Genomic DNA, 25,496 nt, shown 5'->3' on the forward strand with positions numbered 1-25,496 from the left:
CTCCCCATGTTCTCTTCACATTCTCTCCATGTTCTCTTCACATTCTCCCCATGTTCTCTTCACATTCTCTCCATGTTCTCTCCACATTCTCCCCATGTTCTCTTCACATTCTCTCCACATTCTCTCCATGTTCTCTTCACATTCTCTCCACATTCTCTCCATGTTCTCTTCACATTCTCTCCACATTCTCTCCATGTTCTCTTCACATTCTCTCCACATTCTCTCCATGTTCTCTTCACATTCTCTCCACATTCTCTCCATGTTCTCTTCACATTCTCTCCCTTTTTTGTTCATGTTCTCTCCATATTTTCTCCATGTTCTCACTACGTTCTTTTCACATTCTCCATGTTCTCTCCATGTTCTCTCATGTTCTCTTAATGTTCTCTCCACATTCTTTTCACATTCTCTCTATGTTTTCTCCACGTTCTCTTCACATTCTGTCCATGTTTTCTTCATGTTCTCTTCATGTCTCGTGAGTGTCCTCCAGGTACTCCATTCCTCCTTCAACCTAAAACATGTACACTCAGCTCTCGTCCTGACCCGAGCCGAGGGCCGGGTCCGGAGGTGTCTCCCCAGACGCTGCTCTGCAGTTCTTCTGCTCTGTCGGGCTTTTAGACGATCACTAAAGTCCACTCTTCCACCTTATTTTTATTACACTACTTTGTGAGAGATGGAACTGAATGTGAGGAAAAGCTAAAGGACTATGCAATTTTATGTGGTGGGGGGGTCCGTCACCATGGAGATATTACTCCTTTTTTACCAGAATGTTCCACAGTATGGCATTAAACTTATTTCTCTAGTGTCTATTTTATTCCAGATGTTTTTATTCCTCAGAAACATGAATTTTTACTATGTTGCTTTCCCATAGAACTGATCTATAACTTGGCCTCGCGACATCACCTCCATGTCATCTCCGTGGAGTTAGATATGTTTAATGCCATACTGTGAAACACGAAAAAAAATCTCCATGGAAACAAATGGGTAGTGAAACATCCACCAGAAAAGTGGCATTGTGTAACTTTAAATCAGACCTATTCTACAAACTGTTCTGTTCAGATCTTTAACCATGTTTGATTCATGTTTGCGCTTTAAGCTAATAATGTTTAAGTTCGTACTCATTACATTCATTTCTGCCTCATTTCTGTCTTTCACACTTTCGCTTTTATGACAAAAACAACCATGATTTCCTGTGAATTTAAACCCACGTTCCACATTTCACCATATGTGCTTCCTGTGTGCCACATGGACCTGTTCTATATGCTAATGTTAACGCTAACGCTGCATGTATATCACTACAATGTCTTTGCGTGATCTCTTTTAACCCCTGCGCATCGCCAATCTGTCAACTCACTGCATTCTCCCTGTAGTTTTGCCTTAAGCGAGTTCACATCTGGCCCCGTCTCCTCTCTCGTTTCACTGCTGCGTTCAAGGCCCAGTCTGATAAACGTGACTCTGGTGTTGAGTTAATGTGAATGTTGTTCCTTTAAGCTTGCGTGCTTCCTTCAGGGCCTGTCAGGAACAAGTTGGACTGATTCACGTTTTGTAATTTCTCAAAGCCCACGGAGAACGTCGTTGGCGATATAAATGTGTGTTTTTAATTACTCTGCTCATGAGGTGTAACTAAGCAAATCCCAAGGAATCCATTTGTTTTAGAAATAAACAAATGAGATGAAGAAATATAATTATAGAAATCTGAATTTTAATTATTGTGAGTGTCATTACTAAGAAACTGACTCATCCTCCTGTTTTTTTAAGTGGAAGAGTTGCATAGTAACAAGATTTTGAAGTTGTTTATACCTTTTATTTATCGCCATGTATATGAGTGGAGTTCTTCATCAAAAAATATCCTGTTAATACGAACATTTTAAGAGCAAAATGACGAGTCTGACAGCAGCAGTTACAGAGAGAGGGACCACAGTTTTTCAATAGAAAGTGAATTGAAGCCAGAGTCGATGGAGCTGGAAGCGCGCCCATGATCAATTCCTGTTTGGAAAGCGGCGGCTAGCAGGTTAGCTCTGTCCATTTATATATACAGTCTATGGTTGGCCGTTTGTAATAATACAGGACTTTTATTTTGTTTTCCTCTGACATTTTTCAAGCCCATGTGACATTTTTGTTCGAGGAGCAGGAAGAGGAGGCGTTCGTTCTAGACAAGCACCTCATTTTACACTTACAGGATCCATCGACTCGCTCACCATACTTGTCTTAATTACATAATCTAGGGTGAAAGTGGCAAAGTGTGTTCAGCATTTGCCCACCAATCATAGGGTCAGAGGTTCCTTGGGTTTAATACTTTTACATCCTCACAGCTTTACTACTTGAACAGTGTTATTTTAGACCTGCTTGTCTCCATTGAAATTGTATTGGTTTGTTCCGCAGTATAGTATTAAATATGTGTGTCACCATGGAGACAACCGGGGGATGCCGTTAGATGAAGTTTTAGTCCAGATCTGTGGAGAGGCGACCCTCTCGTAGTAAGAATACATGTTTATCAAGGTATTTCAAAGCATTAACATCTTTATAGTGGTTGAGTGATCATTTTGATTTTATTTTATCAAAAACAGGTGCAGGTGTGTGTATAAAAGTTTGTTATCAGGTTATTAAATTGCAATTATGTCACCAACCTGTCCTGTTTTGCTTTTCCTTGGAGTGTATTCCATTTTTGTGAAGCAAAACAGCTAAAAGCCTCTCTCCCATCTCAGTTCTGGTGCTGCTCGTCCTTATACAGTCACGTGATCTGGTATTAAATGTTCCGGATTTTAATTGGATGTTTGCTATTCTCCTGCTGCCTCTACTGTGCATTGCAACACTGGAATTTCCCCCATTGTGGAATAAATACAGACTCTATTTTGGTAAATGGTCACAATTTTGTACAGCGCTTTTCTACCTTCAAGGCTCTTTACATCACTTTACATGAACCACACACACATTCATACACCAGTGTACACAAACACTGTGGGCGAAGCGGGTTAAGTGTCTTGCCCAAGGACACAATGACAGTATCCATTTGTGCGACCTGGACTTCTCTACCAATGATGTTTATGTTGAGAGCGGGATACGAACTGCCAACCATCGGCTCAGAGGACAAACACTCTACCAACTGAGCCAAAGACAACATGGCGGCCATCTTGTGAAGCCGCCATGTAAAGGATGTGTTTTTAAAGTTTTATCACTTTTAAGCAGTGGCTCAGTGGTTAGAGGAGGACCCCCGAACACAGAGGTTGTCGGTTTGATCCCAGCTCCAACCAGTGCCTATTATTGTTGTGTTTTTGTGAATGTGTGACTGAGTGAATGAGTGGGCGTGGTTGTCCATAACTTTATTATTATTATTATTATTAAAATTCCATGTGGACATTTTTTTTCCTGCAGGACCACTCGGATAACCCGCTCGGAGCCGCAGTGACTTTGGCGCATGAGCTCGGACACAACTTCGGGATGAACCACGACACTCCGGAGCGCGGCTGTGGGTGTAGGGTGACCGCAGACAGAGGCGGGTGCATCATGACGCCCTCTACTGGGTAAGACGACAGATTACACCATTTTATCTGTTGCATTAGAGCCGTAATCAAAAGTCCCATTTACACATAGATGGGGCGGGGGGTTGGTTTTGGTTTCAGGATTTAAGTGTTTATACTTTTATTTTAAACACTTATGTTAAAGGGACTCAAAATTAAGCAGTTAGGTTGAGCTACGGGTGAAGTCAAAATCTAACTGGCACCGGTGGAAATTTTGTGTGACGATTATCATGAATTAACGATTATATCACGATAATGACTAAAGTTGTTAAAGTTATAAATATGAATAATTATAACTTTAACAGAGAATATCATGGATGAGCAGGGCCGTCGACTGAAATTTGGGGGGTCGGGGCATTAAGCCTCACACGGCCCTCCTGTAATATAAATTAATAGAAAGAGAGTCCAATTCTGGGCCCCTAAGACCCTGGGGCCCCGGACGACACACCCCTTTGTCTTCCCCGTTAACTCCCCTGTGGATAAGTCGTTTTTTTCTGCACATTCTGGTGATACAATGGCAATTATCTTTGTTGGGGATTATTACAATTATATAAAATGTCCCACGATTGATTATTGTCAACCTTTATTATCACGATAAGCGATGTTATTGTTTATGGTCCCATCCTCAGTGTGGACAACAGTAGTCAGGTTTAGTCCAAGGGGGGGACTTAAGTGTAGGCGTGGCTCGTCGTTGGCCTGCAGATTTATTTTGACACTTTATGCTGCTTTATTTTGTTATTTTGGGTTTCCGAGTCATTTTTTAAAATAAATTGCATCTGGTAAAAGTTTTTTCCGTAAGTCTGCCTCCTGCTTTGACCACATCGGTGCTGCCTCGGCACAGTGGTACATATATTTATCACTAATTAGAGAAACATTTTCTCACTAATACCAGGCAGTTTGGACCCAAAATAGCCTCATCAAGTACTGCAGTGTGTTCATTTGGTTTTAGACAAGTAACTGCACCAAAATAGTTATTCAAAATGTGTATTCTCAAACAGTATTGTGTATTTTGGTGTATATAGTTACTTCCTAACACTGGTTCAAACTGGCCACAGTCCCATAAAGGTCCCACTCCTCCCTGATCCTCCTTATGACCCTCTCAGATGTTGTTCCTCACTCAGACTTGTCACTGTTTCTGTTTGATTTGGTGCAGATGTTGTAAAAGAAACGCAACACAGTGTTTTCTCTAAACTAGGTCCTGTATTTTATGAAGCGATAATTCATTTGGCTCGTTTTCAAATGAAATCAAGTGTATTTCTTTTGTGTCTTGGTCCATGATTCTGTTACAATCAAATGTTCATTTTATAAAAGCAACTGTATCGTTTTAACTATGAGCAAACACAGAAACTTGATCTAAACCTGGACTAAACCAGGACTGAACCAGGACTAGACCAGGAATAAACCAGAAATAAACCAGGAATAAACCGGGACTGAACCAGGACTAGACCAGTACTAAACCTAGACTAAACCAGTACTAAACCTGGACTAAACCAGAACTAAACCAGGACTAAACCTGGACTAAACCAGGACTAAACCAGGACTAAACCAGGACTAAACCAGGACTAAACCTGGACTAAACCAGAACTAAACCTGGACTAAACCTGGACTAAACCAGGACTAAACCAGGACTAAACCAGGACTAAACCAGGACTAAACCAGGACTAAACCAGGACTAAACCAGGACTAAAGCAGGACTAAACCAACTGAAAATCGATACCCACTTTATATTGTCTATTGTCAGATTTTGGCTCACTGTATTTCCATCTGCAGTCCACAAATCACTAATGAACATGAATAATTACATATTTAAAGTTTATGCACAAATTGGCTAAATCCAAAACATTCTGAAATGTTTTGGGATTAAATGATGTGTTTAGTGGGAAGTGATGGAGAAGTTTAAATTTTAATAACAGTAGAAATTGACACTTCCAGGACTGAAATGATTCTGATGATCATGATGTGTGGAGTTTAAAAACACAGCGGAGCACTTCCTGTATTACCACTTGATGACATCACAAGGTGGAACAGTGTGTTTTATGCTTGAGAGAAGAAAATAAGTCCTAAATATGCAGGGTTTGTGTGTTAAACGTGTGAATGAAACAACATTAAACAGTGTAATCTGGGCCTTTGAGGAGCAGATCTGCCAAACAGCTTCATGAATCCGTTTCATAATATTTCATTTGGATGAACTTGATTTTTACAGTTTTTTTGTGTTATTTCTAAAGAGCCGTCATGTCATAACAGTTATATTAAATAGAGTGTTCTGACTGGGATGTCCTGTTTAGAAGTTATTGGTTTAGTTTGGCCCACGCTGCAGTGGCTTATGGGAGATTTACACCAGTGTTTGTGCTGGAAACCTGCTCCTTTGTTTTAGTTGGAAAAATACCACCGAAAACAACTCTGCTCAAGACTCTGATCCAGATTTTGATTTTATTTTGAGTTTATTATTTGTCTAGGGCATCCCTGGTCGAAATCCGATCCAAGAACAGTAACTTTGTGGGAAAATGGACGAGCAAAGTGGAAATGAAAGGTCTTTCTGTAGCGCTCTGTTAGCATGTGCTATCTCGAGAGTCCCTCAGAACCTGTTAGCGTTAACACTTTGACACACATGTATTATTTATACTGGGAAATCCTCTTTGCAGCTTTGTATAAATACTTAACCGAGTTTTAAAGCGTCCATAAGCGTCATTTATGTAGAACTGATCTCGTTTTTGCTGCGTCTGTTAAGAAAAAAATGCAACTTTGTGATCAGGCTGGACACTGGCTCTGGACACTGGCTCTGGACACTGGCTCTGGACTCTGACTCTGGACACTGGCTCTGAACACTGGCCCTGGACAATGGTTCTTGGCACTGGCCTTGGACACTGGCTCTAGACACTGGCCTTGGACACTGGCTCTAGACACTGGCTCTGGACACTGGCCCTGGACACTGGCTCTAGACACTGGCCCTGGACACTGGCTCTAGACACTGGCCCTGGACACTGGCTCTAGACACTGGCCTTGGACACTGGCCCTGGACACTGGCTCTAGACACTGGCTCTGGACACTGGCCCTGGACACTGGCTCTAGACACTGGCCTTGGACACTGGCCCTGGACACTGGCTCTAGACACTGGCTCTGGACACTGGCCCTGGACACTGGCTCTAGACACTGGCCTTGGACACTGGCCCTGGACACTGGCTCTAGACACTGGCCCTGGACACTGGCCCTGGACACTGGCCCTGGACACTGTAGAGTCTGATGTTTTAGTTAAAGACGGTGGACAAGAGCCTATATAAATCTATGAGAGGTTCACTATTTTTAAAGTAATATTCAAACATAAACTTCACATGTGTTGAACCAAGTCGGCCACCTGCCTGTTTCCATGGAGATGTTATTTCAGTGCCTGAAATGTTCCACAGTACTGCATTAGAAAAACATGTATTATTACTATGTGTAACTTGCCCTGACAAAAAGGTTTAATGCCATACTGTGAAACTTTTCAGGTAAAACAGTACCTTCTCCATGGAAACAAGCACCCGGCACACCCCACAACAGAAAGTTACATAATGCACCTTTAAAGTTAATGTCTGTGTACAACAAGCAGAGAACGCCACCAGGCCAGGTTACAAGTCAGATCTATGGAGAGGCAAGCCCCGCTCACTGATTGTGTTTTACTGTATATTCTTTAGCCACAAAAAGACATGTAATGGAACATTTCATGCAAAGCAGTTCAGTCTCTATGGAAACAAGCAGGCAGACCAGAAAAGTTCCATAGTGCAGTTTTAAGCAGTGGTGCCTGTGACTGAATAAGGCCACTGCTTTTTACACAGTTTTTCCTCATTGATACTTCACAGCGGCATCACACTGGGGGAGTTCTACATGCATTTATATCGCAGCTGTTACCATGGAGACTCAATGCACACATTAGTCAACACTGCTTAGATCATCTGAAAAAATACAAAATGGATTCAAACAGCACATTTTCAGGGGCCTGTGATCAATCCGAGCGTTCATGGTCCTGTTTAGGAGTTTGATTTTCAACAAAAAGCTGAAAGTGACTGACTGAAAAACTGTTGGCTAATGCTAATGCTAATGCTAATGCTAGCTTGTGACTAATGTTATTTGAGAGGGACTTGTTTAACAGCACAAATCAGCTCACATGTTGTAGTTTTAATTAAGTCAGCTCTTTCTGGTCAAAACCTTCAAAACTCAGATTAATGTCTAACGTGAATAACAAACACAAACTTCAAACAGAACAGTGCCTTCTGTTAGCATGACACCCACAGGGAATGTTGTTGAATAGTGACCAGTTTTTATTTAATGTGGACTGATTTAGTAATTACAGAGATATTAAATGATTCCATACAGTTCAGACTTGCACTAGCCTGGCAAAACCAGACTGATCTCTCTATATTTCTTAAACAGATCGATGTCAGTCTGGTCCCCTCTCCCTGTGTTGCATCTCAAACTCGGTCAAACGTCATCGTCCAATCAGATTTGTTTGTTTCAGTGACATGTGATGTGAAACGAAGCTCATTGGTCTCCTTTGATTTAAAAATAAAATCACATTTCTCTCACCTCAGATGAACAGAGTTTAGACTTCGCTCAGTGATTCTGCAGAAATTAACCATGTTTTTCAGCCCGTGTGAGAGTTTTTATTTTTCTGATACAGATGGACCATTCATGCCCCTGATTGGCTAATCCACCTGTCAATCACGCCCATTTGAGTTGACGTCACACTCACTTAGTCCACTTCTTTACACTTCTGTGGACCCACATCTTCGTAAAGTATTGAGGAAGTGTGTTTTCTGGATCCCAGGCAAGACTTGCACCTCAATTTTCATGTAAACCCGTTCTATTGAGAGTAATTTCCATTTTTAATCCCAGTATATAAAAGAGCGCTAATGCCACCCACAGCTCTCCCATAATCCCCCTGCACGTTATTATTCCTTTATATTGAGTCTTTCCAGTTTAATTCTGGATTAAGAAATGTACAAAATTGTGCTGTTTGTGCTGCAGAATTGGCTGGAGGCAGGACCGCATTTCCCATGAGGCCGTGCTGCATTAGAGCCATGTGACCACACACACACACACACACACACACACACTCTCTCTGGACGTGTTTGTAGTCCGACGTTTGTTTGTTTGGAGCGGGGTTTGTTTGGCGTTCAAGCTACAGTGTGGTTAGATTGAGTCACATGGTCTGAATTCACATCGGCTCAAAGATCAGAACAACACGACATTAAGGGGTTTTAACTTTTTTTTTTTTTTCTTTTTTATTGAAAGAAACAATGAAAAAAATAAAGGTGCACTGTGTAACTTTTCAAGCAGAGGCAGAGGGCACCTGCTTGTCTCCATGGAGATGTTACTTCGCCCTCTATCTCCATCCCTCTCTCTCAATGCGCTTTAATTGAATAGATGGAAGACAGTTAATGCCATATTGTGGAACATTACAGGCAAAGATGGACTGTTGTGGGCAGAGTTGTGTTTTAGTTTTCGTTTGTGTTTGTTGTTTTTCCTCGAGTGACGCAGAAAAAAGGGAGCCACTGTCTCTGTGAATGGTCATGTATGTTAGTATCTCCATGGAGACAAGCAGGTGTTATCACTTCGCATGTTACGTAGTGCAGCTTTAACTGTAAGAATGTGATTTTTTAGCTTTGTTTTTAGGATAAGATCTCCCGTGCTCGTTTCTTCCTCATTTCCGTGACCTCTCGCACTCACGTTCGTTCATTGGCTTCGGATTAATGAAAATCTTGCACCGTTGCCATAGCGATGAAAAAATTTGGATTTGTCTGAAGTCGTCCAATGTGACTGAAGCCTGCAGACTGTCACATGTGGAGGTGCGCCCCCTACAGGAGACCAGGGCGTCCTGCACGAAAGTCGGTCAAACAGTTGTCACATCCCCTTCCTCTCCTCTTTCACTCTGTTTCTATCTCTCTCTCTTTTGCCCTCTTTTTTCTTTCGCACCTTCTCTCTATCCACCTTGCACTCCTTCTCTCCTCTTTCCAGTCTCCCTCTTCTCTCTGTTTTTCCCTCTCCTCTCTTTCACTCTCTCACTCCCCCTTTTACCAATTCTGTCTATCCTCCTCTTTCTTTCTCTCTCAATCTCTCATTCTCTATCCCACTCTCTCCCTCTCTCCTCTTCTCTCCTGTCTTTCCCTCTAACCCACTTCTCTCTCTTTCTCTGTAACTCTCTGTCTCTGTGCCCTCTCCCCTTCACTCTTCCTCTCTTTCCCTTTCTCCTTCTCTTTAGCTCTCTTTCCCCTCCTTGTTCTCTCCCCCTCTCTGCCTCTCTTTTCCCCTTTCTCCTTTTCCCTCTCTCCCCTTCTCTCCCCCACTCTCTCCCTCTCTCTCCTTCTCCCCCCTTGTTCTCTCCCCCTCTCTCTCCTTCTCCCCTCTCTCTCCCCTCCTCTCTCCCCTCCTCTCCCTCCTCTCTCCCTCCTCTCTCCCTCTCCATCCCTCCATCCCCCTCTGTATAGTTGGACTAAATGAGAACAGGCTGAAGTCTCTCATCTTTCCAGATTGTATCTGCAGAAAAAAAGGCCCAGATCTGAGCGTTTGAATCATTTGAGCGAAGAGAGAGAGGAAAAGCTTTGAAACGGGAGAGGCTTTGTTCCTGTAGGACCCTATGGAAGGACACTATGGAAGGACACGATGGAAGGACACTATAAGGACACTATAAGGACACTATGGAAGGACACTATGGAAGGACACGATGGAAGGACACGATGGAAGGACACTATAAGGACACTATAAGGACACTATAAGGACACTATGGAAGGACACTATAAGGACACTATGAGGACACTATGGGAGGGCACTATTGAAGGTCACTCCACCAGAAAAGTTACACATTGAGCCTTTAACAAACCAACATTACAGAAAGATTCTATTGAGCTTGCCTTGTTTTTTATTTTAGATTTTGATTGGTTTAAAAGACCAAGACTAGACCAAGACTAGACCAAGACTAGACCAAGGCTAGACAAAGACTAGACCAAGGCTAGACAAAGACTAGACCAAGACTAGACCGAGACTAGACCAAGACTAGACCAAGACTAGACCATGACGAGACCAAGACTAGACCATGATGAGACCAAGACTAGACCAAGACTAGACCAAGACTAGACCATGACGAGACCAAGACTAGACCATGACGAGACCAAGACTAGACCATGATGAGACCAAGACTAGACCAAGACTAGACCAAGACTAGACCATGACGAGACCAAGACTAGACCATGACGAGACCAAGACTAGACCAAGACTAGACCAAGACTAGACCAAGACTAGACCAAGACTAGACCAAGACTAGACAAAGACTAGACCAAGACTAGACCAAGACTAGACCAAGACTAGACCAAGACTAGACCAAGACTAGACCATGACGAGACCAAGACTAGACCAAGACTAGACCAAGACTAGACCAAGACTAGACCAAGACTAGACCAAAACATGGCCAAGACTGAACCAAGACTGAACCAAGACTAGACCAAGACTAGACCAAAACCTGGCCAAGAGTAGACCAAGACTAGGCCAAGAATACACCAAGACTAGTCCAAAACATGGCCAAGACTGAACCAAGACTGAACCAAGACTAGACCAAGACTAGACCAAAACCTGGCCAAGAGTAGACCAAGACTAGACCAAGACTGAACCAAGACTGAACCAAGACTGAACCAAGACTAGACCAAGACTAGACCAGAACTTTAGCACTGTGAAGACTAGACTTGGACTGGATAAAATGGGACAAATATTGACCCATGATTATGATTAGAATTAGAATTTAATTATAATCAGGTCAAAATTCGTTGTCTGTGTACTGTCTGGATAATTATAATATGCTTTATTATCTGTTGGAAGCGCACATGTTAGCATGCTAGTTCTTGTTAGCTTCATTGTCACGACAAACCTGCACTCTGAAGGTAATGAGGAATAACTTTGGACCACTGCAAACTGTTTTAAATTAACTAGTTCTGTTTTTCACGTTTGTTTTAGCTTCATTTTCCACTTTAATTAACTCCATGTAAATTGTAAAACTCTGCAAAGCTTCTACAGCGTATCGTGTAACTACTTGGAAAAAGAACTAGAATACACACAAAAAATCTGACAAATTGTTATTTTTCAAAGATGAACAAACCGCCAGATTGTCAAAACCAATTATAAAACCGTCTCGGGAGAACTGTAGGTCATTTATTGTGAGTTTTGACGAGGTCTGTGGGCTGTGACGGGGCAGTGGAGTGGGAAGATCTCGTCGGTGACTTGAAAACATGATGAAACTCAAACAAAGCAGCGTTTTTGGGTGAAAATGAGATGGATTCCTCACTGGAGAGTTACGCGGCGTCTGTTGTTGTGTTGTATTTTGTAAGCTGTTGCGTAATCTCTGCCTACAGCGCTGTTTACACACAATATTTTGACTGTGACGCTGAATATAAAGTAGCTAACCCTGGTTTTAAATGTTTTACAGAATGATGGTGTATTCTGGGTTATATCCATAGACTGTTTATATAAATGGATGTAGCTAAACCTGCTAGCCGCTACGTTACAAACAGGAAGTGATCATGGGCGCGCTTCTCTCTCTTCTCCCTTTCCTCTCCCTCTCGTCTCCCACGTCTCTCCTCTTCCTCTCATTTCTTTCTCCTCTAACTTTCGTCTCCCTCTCCTCTCCTATGAACGTTAATAACAGACAAATCAGGCAGAAGTAGCAGTAGAAGTAGTGGTAGTAGTAGTAGTAGAAGCAGCAATAGTAGTAGTAGTAGTAAATAGTAGGATTAGGAGAAGGAGTAGTAGTAGTACTAGTAGTTGTAGAAGTAGCAGTAGAAGTAGTAGTAGTAGTAGTAGAAGGAGGAGGACGACGAGTAGTAGTAGGAGTATTAGTAGTACTGGTAGTAGTAGTAGCAGTAGTAGTAGTAGTAGTGGAAGTAGTAGTAGGAGGAGGAGGACAAGTCGTAGGAGTAGTAGTAGTACTTGTAGTCGTAGTCGTAGCAGTAGCAGTAGCAGTAGCAGTAGCAGTAGTAGTAGTAGTACTTGTAGTCGTAGTCGTAGCAGTAGTAGTAGAAGTAGTAGTAGTAGTACTTGTAGTCGTAGCAGTAGCAGTAGTAGTAGTAGTAGTACTTGTAGTCGTAGTCGTAGCAGTAGCAGTAGTAGTAGTAGTAACAGCAGTAGTAGGAGGAGAAGGAAACTTTAGTAGAAGTATCGAAATAGAAACATTTGTGAAAGTTATAGGACTAGTTCCTAAAACAGTCCTAACCTTAAGTAGCAGTACTTTTCATATCTATAGTAATACTGTTTCCACTTTCATCCATTTCAAACCTGTACTCAGATCATAACTTTCTGGCGTGTTTGTACTATTTCCCTCTGATGTGGTGATGATTGAGTCCATCTGCCCCGCGCCCCGGTCCCCCGCTGTCAGTGTGTCTGTCTGAATCCTGCGGTTCTGATCCAAGCGGAGCCAAAATCATCCGGCTCCGCTCTTTATATCCCACACCCGTCGATAAAACACACAAACTCCATGAATCAAACGTCTTTCCCGATGACGAGTCTCCGAAGCCGAAGCCCGAGTCTCGTACCAGTCACAGAAATACTGCTCCATGTGCGACAACGTCAGACCTTTATTTCATCTGGAGGAGAAAGGAGACTCATAAAAATGGCTGACACTTTTATCTTTGGCACAAATTAAACTGGTGATGGGGTGATCTGGATTTTATTAACAGTTTTATAAGTGAAATGATGGAGATGATGGAGTTAAGTGGTTAAACTAGGTCCAGAAAAAGAGCTGGGCTTTGACGGAGAAGTAATGGTGCCTTCTACCCCTGAAGGTTTGATTGACAGCGTTGCAAAGTGTTACCGTCAACAGTCTCGCTCCTGATTGGCTCTTTGGTTGCTATGATACTCGCAGTCGGGATTCCATATATGAAACTTGGCTCCAAATTCACCCTATAGCTGCGAGCAAACTCTTTACATCAAGGAACCACTCACTCATTCACACACACATTCATACACCAGTGTACTGACAGACACTGGGGGCGAGGGGGTTAAGTGTCTTGCCCAAGGACACAACAACCGCGTTCCTCTGTTGGAGCTGGAATCGTATCGCCAACCTGTGGGTCACTGGATCTGACCGCTCAACTAATGATGTTTATGTGGAGAGCGGGATTCGAACTGGTAACCTCCACGTCAGAGGACAACATGGCTCTCACCTTTAGCTCGTCTGATGTAGCGCAGAATATTTGATCATATTTGATGTGTTTTATCTGTTGTTTTACCTCTCGTCTCCCTCATCTCTCGCTCCTCTTCCTTTCCTCTCCCTCTCCTCTCTCTTCTTTCCCTCTCGTCTCCATCCCTTCTCCCTCTCCCCTCCCTCCTCTCCCTTTCGTCTCCCTCTCCCCTCCCTCATCTCTCTCTCCTCTCCCTCTTGTCTCTCCCTCCTCTCCCTCCCTCAGTTCTTTGGGCCTGTGTGTAGTTCAAAGACTGTGGGATTTCCAACCATTTGTATTATTTGATCATATTTGATGTGTTTTATCTGTTGTTTTACCTCTCCCTCCTTTCCCTCTTCTCTCCCTGTCCTCTCCCTTTCATCTCCCTTTCTCCACTCCCTCCTCTCGCTCTCCTCTCCATCCTCTCCCTCGCTTCCCTCTCCTTCTTCTCCCTCTGTTCCCTCTCCTCTCCCTTTCGTCTCCCTCTTCTCTCCCTCTTGTCTCTCGCTCTCCTCTCCCTCCTCTCCCTCGCCTCCCTCTCCTTCTTCTCCCTCTGTTCCCTCTCCTCTCCCTTTCATCTCCCTCCTCTCCCTCTCCTCTCCCTCTCCTCGCTCTCCTCTCTCTCTCCTCTCCCTCCCCTCTCTTTCCTTTCCTCTCTTCCCTCTCCTCTCTCTTTTGTCTCCCTCTTCTCTCCCGCTTGTCTCTCTCTCCTCTCCCTCTCATCTCCCACGACTCTCCTTTGTCTCCCTCATCTCGCTCTTTCGTCTCCCTCCCTTTTGTCTAATTTTTCTCTTCCTTTCATCTTCCTTCTCTTCCTCTTCTCTCCCTCTCCTCTCCTCTCCTCTCCCTCCTCATCCCTTTCGTTTTCCTCTCCTCCCTCTCCTCTCCTCTCCCTCCTCTCCTCTTCCTTTCGTTTTCCTCTCCTCTCCCTCCTCTCCCTCCTCTCCCTCTCCTCCTCTCCCTCTCCTCCTCTCCCTCCTCTCCTCTCCCTCCTCTCCTCTCCCTCCTCGCCCTCCTCTCCCTCTCCTCCTCTCCCTCCTCTCCCTCTCCCTCTCCTCCTCTCCCTCCCCTCCTCTCCCTCCTCTCTCCCTCCTCTCCTCTCCCCCTCCTCTCCTCCTCTCCCTCCTCTCCCCCTCTCCTCCTCTCCTCCTCTCCTCCTCTCCCCTCCTCTCCTCTCCTCTCCCCCTCCTCTCCCTCCTCTCCTCCTCTACCCTCCTCTCTCTCTCCCCTCCCCCTCCTCTCCCTTCCCTCCTCTCCTCCTCTCCCTCCTCTCTCTCTCCTCTCCCTCCTCTCCCCTCCTCTCCCCCTCCTCTCCTCCTCTCCCTCCTCTCTCTCTCCTCTCCCCCTCCTCTCCTCCTCTCCCTCCTCTCCTCTCCTCCTCTCCCTCCTCTCCCCCTCCTCTCCCCCTCCTCTCCTCCTCTCCCTCCTCTCCCCTCCTCTCTCCCTCCTCTCCTCCTCTTCCTCCTCTCCCTCCTCTCCCCCTCCTCTCCTCCTCTCCCTCCTCTCCCCCTCCTCTCCCTCCTCTCCTCCTCTCCCTCCTCTCCCTCCTCTCCCCCTCCTCTCCTCCTCTCCCTCCTCTCCTCTTTAGTCCTGTGAGTACTTCAAAGTCTGCAGTATTTCAGTCCGTTGTGATGCTTTGGTTCAGATCACGGGGGATAATAGACCCGGGATCATCAGGGACGTCCCTATAGACGTGTTTAATCTATGCTCTGCTGAACGCTCTGAGTACACGCTACTTCTAACACAACTACTGTCAAATATGTACTAGTATTTGTTCTTTGACCTACTTCTACTACTGCTACTAACTTACTTTTCATATCTCTGCTACTGTAACTACTATGGCTGACTGTAGTACTAGTAAATATATGTGTAAGTTCTGCTTCATAATATTGTACAAATGGTAGTACACTGCAAGTAAACTGCTATTCTTCCAAAATATACCTACTGCTACTACAAGTAATGCTACCATTACTCCTCCTACTACTACTGCTTTTACTGCTACTACTACTGTTACTAACCTACCTCTACCACTACTACTACAAATACTACTTCCACTAGGCCCGTCACAATCATTTTTGGGGTCACTGTTTATCATGGGCACTTTGTCTTTGCAGTAGTGATGAACTTGTATTGGTATTTTTCTGCAGTATAAGCTCAAGAGGGTTAAATACTTAAATACTTACAAGCAAAGTACTTAAGTATTTCATTCTGCTGTTTTATACCCATTTTATAGAATAGTGTTTGAGGATAATTCTACATAAATTGGTTTCAGTATTATTGTTTATCATCTATATTTTCAAGTACTTCAACTGCCACTACTACTACTACTACTACTGCTATTACTATTACTCCTCCTCCTGCTATTACTACCACTACTACTACTATTACTACAACTACTACTTCTACTACTACTATAACTATTACTTCTCCTCCTAGTGCTGCTATTATACTACTATTATTACTACTACTACTACTGCTGCTGCTACTGCTGTTACTATTACTCCTCCTGATACTACTACACCTACTACAGCTACTACTGCTACTACTACTACCACCACCACTGCTGCTGCTTCTACTACTACTGTAAATATTACTTCTCCTACTACTAATGCTACTACCTACTGCCACTACTACTACTACTACTACTATAACTATTACTTCCCCTCCTATTGCTGCTACTACTACTACTACTACTACTACTACTGCTACTGCTGCTACTACTACTACTGCTGTTACTATTACTCCTCCCGATACGACTACTACTACTACTACCGCTACTCTTACTACTCCTATTACTCCTACTGCTACTGCTGCTACTACTACTACTGCTGTTACTATTACTCCTCCCGATATGACTACTACTACTACTACCGCTACTCTTACTACTCCTATTACTCCTACTGCTACTGCTGCTACTACTACTACTGCTGTTACTATTACTCCTCCCGATACGACTACTACTACTACTACCGCTACTCTTACTACTCCTATTACTCCTACTACTGCTGCTACTACTACTGCTACTACTACCATTCCTTGTATTAAATAAAGTAATATATTAGATTTTTAAACCAAATCCATACATCTGTTCTGTTATTCATCAAATATGACTCCACCATTTTTCCAAACCAGCATTCCGATTTTCCAGTCCGTCTCCCCATTCATCCTAATGCCTTTTTAAACCATCCAATGAGCCTGAACCCAGAGGTCACAGAGTCATCGAGTCATCCCGGGACTCGAGTGTTGTGGTTGAGGGTTAAATTCCCCTGAGATCAGCACTTGTCTGTGTTTGGAGCGTCCCGATGAGGCCCAGATGTGCTCCCATAGTGCCACTGTCTGAACCAAAGCAGGCCTGGCACAGCCTCACTCACCCAACGATGCTCCGCCGCTAAATGCCATCCCTTGTGCCTCATCTTTCCCCGCCGACTCCGCCCCCCCACACACCACTGACCCCGCCCCCTTTTCTCCAGACTTCCACATGGGTCACACGGAGTCTAATTATTCCTAAGCCGGATCTCATAAAAGACAGCTGGAGACAGAGGAGGTCTTTTACGGAGGGTAGAACACGGCATTTCTTTGGAATGATGTAATCCAGATCAGGAAGAACTCGATTGGTGGGTTTCGGATGACATCATAGCAGTCGATGGTAATATTTAATACAGATGGAGGCAGATAAAATGAATATTGCGCAAATACAGATGCAAGTTCCAGGGTCCAGTCTCTTATAGGTCTGATCGGATCCAGTCCTATTGTTCTTGTGTCTTTATAGTTTAAATTTACTATAATTTACACATTTTAAATCACAATATTCATCTAAAACAACTTAATTAAAGAAACAAATCCGCTGACTTCCGTTCTAGAAAACTGTGGTGTCCAATGGGAGCTGACGTCGCCGTAAACGTCATCACAACAAAGCGCCGCATGCTGTTGGCGCCCCCTATGGATGAGTACAAGAAAGTAAAACTGGAGAAGGAAGTGCGTACGTCACAGTGGGCGTGTACAGGTGGAGGTGAAAACGGGGGTAGATCAGCAAAATGGTGTCTTGATGCCTCTCCCTTTCCCTCTCCTCTCCCTCCTCTCCCTCATCTCTTCCTCTCCTCTCCCTCTCTTCATCCCTCTCCTCCCCCTTTCGTCTCCTTCTACCCTCCCTCCTCGCCCTTCTCTCCCTCTCCTCACCCTTCTCTCCCTCTCCTCACCCTTCTCTCCCTCTCCTCACCCTTCTCTCCCTCTCCTCTCCCTTTTGTCTCCCTGTCCTCTCCCTCTTCTCTCCCTGTCCTCTCCCTCCTCTCCCTCGCCTCCCTCTCCTTCTCCTCCCTCTCTTCCCTCTCCTCTCCCTCTGTTCTCTCTCTTCTCTCCCTCTTGTCTCTCCCTCCTCTCCCTCCCTCAGTTCTTTGGGCCTGTGTGTAGTTCAAAGACTGTGGGATTTCCAACCGTTATTTGATCATATTTGATGTGTTTTATCTGTTGTTTTACCTCTCCCTCCTCTCCCTTTCGTCTCCCTCTCCTCTCCTTTTCCTCTCCCTCTCCTCTCCCTACGGGGTACACGCCCACTGTGCGTACGCACAGTGGGCGTGTCCAGGTGGAGGTGAAAACGGGGGTAGATCGACAAAATGGCGTCTTGAAAATAAGAAATTAAAGATTAAAGTCAAACATGAATCACTCCAAATACAACTTCAGAGGCTCAATGAGAAGAAACGACTAGAACATGGTTAAAAACTCTGAAAAGTCCAGTTTGTAGAGCAGGTCTGATTTAACGTTTGGATATTTCATAGGAAAGTACAATGTAATCAACAAGAAAAACTAACTGTTGCCCCGTCTGGGAGTATGACATCATCATCATATTAAGCTGCTTTTGGCTGATATCTGCTTTTTTTGTCAGACTCAAAACTCGTCTGGTGTTTTTTTTTTTCCTTATGGCAAAAGAATATGGCAGAGGCTTTTTGTTTTTTGTTCGGTTTGTTTTTCCTATAAGATGTCTGTAATCCCTCAATCGTCCAGGTCTGATCCGTAGTAAAAGAAAAGATTAAGTCTGTAAATGGACAAAAACTTTTAGAGTGAAGACGTTTGGCTGCCCATCCAAGCGAGTACCATAGCCATCAAAGAGCCAATCCAGAGCGAGGCTGTTGAAGGAAAGCGGTTAGCAACAAGTTTGATTGACAGCAATAGCAGGAGTGACCTCAGGGAAAGAAGGCAGGTGATTGGTCTGTTATTAATGTTCATATCTTGATTTACAGACACAATAGCAAAATAAAAACCCCAGGATCATGTAGAGCGGGTTAACACCAACATTTTAAGACCAAAATAACAAGTCTGACAGCAGCAGTTACAGAGAGAGGGACCACAGTTTTTCAATAGAAAGTGAATTGAAGCCAGAAGCATGTCCATACTCACTTCCTGTTTGGAATGTGGCGGCTAGCAGGTTAGCTATGTTAATTTACATATACAGTTTATGATCTAAAGCAGTTATGTCAAACACATTTTCACCGAGGGCCACGTCAGCAAAATGGCTGCCTTCAAAGGGCCAGATGTACAATAAATCTAACTACTTTTTAAACTTGTTAATTAACTGTTTCTCTATTTATTACTTATTCAACTTACAAATATTGCATATGCATTTGCCTAGATGTATAAATATGTTTGTGTAACTGCATATCTCCTGATAAAATGACATTTTTAGACCATCCTACCTTTTAATTTACCCTGTCGAGGGCCACATAAAATGATGTGGAGGGCCAGATTCGACCCGTGGGCCTTGAGTTTGACACATGTAATCTAAAGGAAGGAGCCAGCTACATTGACACTAACACACCTAGACCTAGCTTACAAACACAAACCGTAAACAATAGTTGCGTTAGCTTCAGCGGCTTGGATGAAAACTTTTGTCCAGTTGTGGAATTGAATTGTACTTTTTCTTTCTTATAACAGACAATTTCGTTGTTTATAGAGAACGTTCCATTCCCTAAATATTTGCAGTCACCATCATTTTAAAATCGCAACAGCTCATCGATGGATCGACATTGACGTCTTGTACTGAGTAACGGAAAGTTTGTCTAGAGTCTTATGCAAATGGGTCAGTGTGGCGTTTGTCTCTTAGGAGCTGCAAAAAGGTACAAAAATAGTGCACAATTATAACAGGTATTAGTTTTTTTTCCTGTTTTTATTTCATTACAAATTCTCTCCATGAGCTTTCACCCAACTCAACCTCTGGATGTAGTCACGGTACAGACGGAGGGGTGGGTTGGGGGTTGAGGGGGATGGAGAACTGGAGTAGAACTTCCACATGTGACGAGAATCAAAGGCGCTGGAGTAAAATGAGGTCACAGCTCTGGTTCAGTCTGACGTGTGAAACCAGAGCAGATCTGAGGCTGCGGTTCATCCAAACACAGGGCCCTGGGTTTGAGATGTTTACACAGAAGAAGCACACGAGCCGCCAAAAAATATATTTGCTTTATATTTTGTGAAGAGGAAACGGTTTTGTAAAAAAAAAAAGGCATGTAGACAGTCACAGTAATTATAGTAATGTATGGACCACAGACTGTGTAAAGTGGACTAAGTGAGTGCGACCACGAGTATCATAGCAACCAAAGAGCCAAGCTAGAGTAAGGCTGTTGAAGGTAACGCCCCTTTCCTCCTGTTGCTAACGCTAACTGAGCATCCTCGAGGAAAGAAGGGGCTTGATTTGTCTGTTATTAATGTTTATATCTTGATTTACAGACACAATAGTGAAATAAAAACAGTTTAAAATGAACATTTTAACACCAAAATGACGAGTCTGACAGCAGCAGTTACAGAGAGAGGGGCCGCAGTTTTTCAATAGAAAGTGAATTGGAGTCGATGGAGCCAATAAAAGGTTCCTGAATATGTTTATAATGATGTTGAGCTGTATCTTTCACAAATATAAGACACATAGACTAGTACACACACATGGACCACTATGGAACCTACTGCACCACTGAGCACTGTTCTCTGTCCTTTGCCTTCCTCTCTCTCTCTTTTCTCTCCCTACATTCCTTTACCCTCTTTCTTTCCTTCCCCTCTCCTCATCTTCCCTCTCTTCCTCCTCTTCCTCCCTCCCCTCTCTTTCTCCCCATTGTTTTACCTCCCTTCTCTCCCACTATACCTCCTATTACCATCCTATGATCTCTGTTCTGTAACACACAAACCCTGCATATTTAGGCTGAGTTCTTCTCTCAAACTGAAAACAATCTCTTCCACCTTGTGATGTCATCAAGTGGTAATACAGGAAGTGCTCCACTGTGTTTTTAAACTCCACACACCTTCACTAGAATCATTTGTGTGATTTCAGCCCTGGAATTGTTACTAATCTCTACTGAACTAAAGGTAAAAGGAGCTGTTAACTTGAAAACTACCACTTCGCGACATCACAAGGTGGAACAGAGTGTTTTCAGCTTTGGAGATGTAGACAGACTAATAATAAAGTGTTACTCAAACATGTGTGAATGAAACAAAACACAACTCCAGGTCTGTTTTTAAGGAGGTAAGAGCATTAGAACATGACTTAAAGCTCTTAAAGAGAGTCCATTTTGTGTCATACAGGAGCTTTAATTTTGAAAAGAAAAGAAAGAGTGATTTTTTTTTTTTTTACCATCGTAGGATCAGAATCGGTATCGGGTATCGAGCCTATTCCTTAGTATTGAAATCAAGTTTGAAATTTGAGTAATGTACCAATACTACACTATAGTTAGCACGAAATTAGCCCTTTTAAAGCCACGTGAAGTCTATATGCAAATTATACAAAAACATCAAAGTAGCGCCCCCTACAGCGACGTTTACAATCACATTCAGCTCTTTCCTCTCAGCTCGGTGTAAAGTACATGTTATGAGACGCCACTTTCCTCTGGTTCAGGCAGTGAGTGTGGGGTGGATATGGAGTGCTCTGAAGGGGCTGCTCTGCTCTTGTGGCTAATTGACTCTGTGATTAGCGACAATTAGCGGTGACTGCATCATAGAGGAGTGGAGCCATGTTGGGAGCACAGTTGCAGTTCACATCAACGTCAAACTATTTTCATTTGGGGATTTTATATTTTTGTTTCACATTCACTTAGTCCACTTCTTTATACAGTTGATCGTCCATGACATTTCCATAGACAAGCAAGTAGTGGACCCCAGACCAGAAAATACATAGTCCAGCTTCAAACCCGTATTATCGCCATAGTAACTGCATGTACCAAACTGAGCATCTCCAAAGTTTGACCTTGTATTATTTGTGTGAAGTATTTCCAGCTCATGTTGTCATGTGTGTGTTCCAGATACCCGTTCCCCACAGTGTTCAGCAGCTGCAGTAAAAAGGACCTGTCTGCCAGCCTGGAGAAGGGCGTGGGCATGTGCCTCTTCAACATGCCCGAAATCAAGGTCCTCTACGGGGGGCAGAAGTGCGGCAACGGCTACGTGGAGGAGGGCGAGGAGTGTGACTGCGGCGAGCCAGAGGTCAGAGCAACAAAGAGGGGTACTACATGTCTGTGGGGTATTAAAGACGGGGTATTACATGATTGTAGGGTATTAAAGATGGGGTATTACATGATTGTAGGGTATTAAAGATGGGGTATGGCTATGTGGAGGAGGGCGAGGAGTGTGACTGCGGTGAAACAGAGGTCAGAGCAACAAAGAGGGGTAGTAAAGAGGGGTATTACATGTCTGTGGGGTATTAAAGATGGGGTATTACATGATTGTAGGGTATTAAATAGGGGGTATTACATGATTGTAGGGTGTTAAAGAGGGGGTATTACATGATTGTAGGGTATTAAATAGGGGGTATTACATGATTGTAGGGTATTAAATAGGGGGTATTACATGATTGTAGGGTATTAAATAGGGGGTATTACATGATTGTAGGGTGTTAAAGAGGGGGTATTACATGATTGTAGGGTATTAAATAGGGGGTATTACATGATTGTAGGGTATTAAAGATGGGGTATTACATGATTGTAGGGTGTTAAATAGGGGGTATTACATGATTGTAGGGTATTAAAGAGGGGGTATGGCTACGTGGAGCAGGGAGAGGAGTGTGACTGCGGCGAAACAGAGGTCAGAGCAACACGGGGTGGCAGTAAAGAGGGGTATTACATGTCTATGAGGTATTAAAGAGGGGGTATTTTACTTCTATGGGGTATTAAAGTGAATTGTATTTTACTTCTGTGGGGTATTAAAGAGGGGGTAATTTACTTCTCTGGGGTATTAAAGAAGGGATATTTTACTTGTATGGGGTATTAAAGAGGGGGTATTTGACTTCTATGGGGTATTAATATATTAGTTTCACTTTCATTTTCGAGTCAAAAGTCCCTCACCCTTCGGAGCGCTATTCCATCACAATTGACATGCGTTACCCTAATGAAACTACTGCACATCACATCAGATTTGTGAAGTTGTAGCGTACAGTTTTGTATCATGTTTTTGTACATCGAAATTTGGGGGCCCGGGTCAAGAAGCATCACAATTCTGGGCCCCCTAAGACCTTGGGGCCCGGGACAACAGACTCCTTTGTCTCCCTCGTCGACTCCCCTGTGGATAAGCAGCTTTTTGTGCACATTCTGGAGATATAATGGTGATTATCTTTATTTTGCAATTATCATGATTATATAAAATGTCCCACGAACAATTATCACAAGTCATAAACGATATTATTGTTTATCGTTCCCTACTCAAGTGTCCATTTTGTGTAACAATATCATTCAAGTCATTAAAACTTACCTACCTACATAGTACTTTTTGCAGTGAAACGGTTGATTTGTGTCCAGAAGGCTGCAGTTTGAAGCGATATGAAGCAATATGCAGGGGTTAACCAGGGCCAGGAGAGGGTCCCGGAGGGTAATGGGACAGACGACCTGAAGGGGGCGACGCTCGTGTGGCTTGGAGGGTTTTCTGAGTTTTTTAAAAGAAGCAATCATGGAATCAAATGAAGTGATTTAGGGAAGAAATAATCCTGGAATTGGCAATCAGAATAAGTGGAAAATTTATACGGGAATGTTACACCTTGAGCAGCTGCACCAGAACGACTCAGTGTTTCTATTAAAGCTCCTGTATTACACAGAATTGACTCTTGTAGCTTTAAGTCATGTTATAATGTTGTTACCTCCTCAAAACCAGACCTGGAGTTGTGTTTTGTTTCATTCACACATGTTTGAGTAACACTTTGTCATCTCCAAAGCTCAAAATGCTCTGTTCCACCTTGTGATGTCATGAAGTGGTAGTTTTCAAGCTCCTTTTTACCTTTAGTTCAGTAGAGAGCTGCAAATTCCAGGTCTGAAATGATCCAAATGATTCTAGTGAAGGTGTGTGGAGTTTAAAAACACAGTGGAGCACTTCCTGTTTTACCACATGATGACATCACAAGGTGGAACAGAGTGTTTACTGTTTGAGAGAAGAGCTCAGCCTAAAATATGCAGGATTTGTGTGTTAAACATGTGCGAATGGAACAAAATACACAAAACTCTAGGTCTGTTTTTGAGGAGGTAACAGCATTATAACATAGCTTTGACTCAGGCGGAGTTACAGGTCAGCTCTATGGAGAGGCGAGCCTACACACAGTAAGATTTCAAGGCATTTTGCAGCATAAAACCAACATCATGTGATTAAACCCATAAATAATAATAAAGTGTTACTCAAACATGTGTGAATAATAAAACAAAACACAACTCCAGGTCTATTTGTGTGAATGATTTCTTACACTCACATCATGTTCTGCAGTTTACATGTCACTTATATAATCTTAAAAGTCCAGAAATCCGATTGTAAACAGATTTTGGTGCGTGTGAACAAAGCCAGTCATCAGTGGTGGTCTTGAGAGGCCGATGGCACAGATTGGCAGCCTCGCTTTTGTCAGTCTACCCCAGGACAGCTGTGGCTTCTGAAGTAGCTCATCATCTGCCAGTGTGGAATATAGGAATTATACAGTTTAAAGAGTCTTGGGGTCTTTATTACACAACCAGCACTGACTGAATAACACTTAAAGGTGTTTGAAAAGGATCTAAGAACTTTTGACTTTTGAGGACATTTTTGAAACTTGGGTCGATTTAAATGTAAAACTGCTTTTTACTGGGATCAAATTCTGCTTAGGCAAACTAAAATTGGTTTATGATTTGGCATGAGCTGTTTTGCAAATTCAATTTTCAGCAGAGACATGAGTCAAAACGACACATGTAAAACTGACAAATCTGCTTCAGTTTGTCGTTTCCTGTTTTCTTCCCGTTTATTTCCTGAAACACGACAGCAGCACAAGCCCTAAATAAAATAGTTCCACTGTCATCCCCAAATCGTAGCCCACCAAGCTCCCATAATCCAATGCGTTTTTCTGCTAAACAAGCTTAGAAATACAGGCAAATGCAAATATCCGCGCGCTAATGTGTTGGTGGTAATACAACTCTCCGAGCGGCGCCGTCTGCTGACAGCTTCACAATGTTGTCTCCAGTGAATTATTCAAATCCACCTGCGTCTGAGCGCGATGCTTTCACTTTAAAACCCGTTTGTCACAGCTATGGTGGAGGACGGGCGCTCTGGCTCACGGTGAGGTTATCAAATATGAAAACATTGCATTCTGGGACATTTCTGAGGTAAATTATGCAACAAAGTATGAGAGAAAATGGGAGCTGGTTTTGTTTGTTTGGTTATTGAGATTGCAATTAAAGCCAACGAGTTTTTAGAGCATGAATAAAATGCTTGAGAAAGTTTTTTAAGTGAGTCATTGGTTTAAAGCCAAACAATGGAACTTTCTGGTAGGTGGCCTGTCACCTGCTTGTTTCCAAAGAGATGGTATTATTTTCCTGAATGTTTCCCAGTATGATGTTAAATG

At 43.2% G+C, this 25,496-nt stretch overlaps 1 protein-coding gene across 1 annotated transcript in view; it reads left to right on the forward strand.

Moving 5' to 3' along the window:
* The window catches only part of LOC117386889 (disintegrin and metalloproteinase domain-containing protein 12-like), a 160,547-nt gene that overhangs the window by 105,256 nt on the left and 29,795 nt on the right, over positions 1-25,496 (forward strand). The window contains exons 11-12 of the mRNA XM_055229843.1: positions 3,370-3,518; positions 21,961-22,138. Coding sequence (XP_055085818.1) covers positions 3,370-3,518; positions 21,961-22,138 — 327 coding nt within the window. The remainder of the gene's footprint in view (positions 1-3,369; positions 3,519-21,960; positions 22,139-25,496) is intronic.

This window comes from Periophthalmus magnuspinnatus, chromosome 19 (genome assembly GCF_009829125.3).
Source record: "Periophthalmus magnuspinnatus isolate fPerMag1 chromosome 19, fPerMag1.2.pri, whole genome shotgun sequence".
In the NCBI taxonomy this organism is placed as follows: Eukaryota; Metazoa; Chordata; class Actinopteri; order Gobiiformes; family Gobiidae; genus Periophthalmus; species Periophthalmus magnuspinnatus.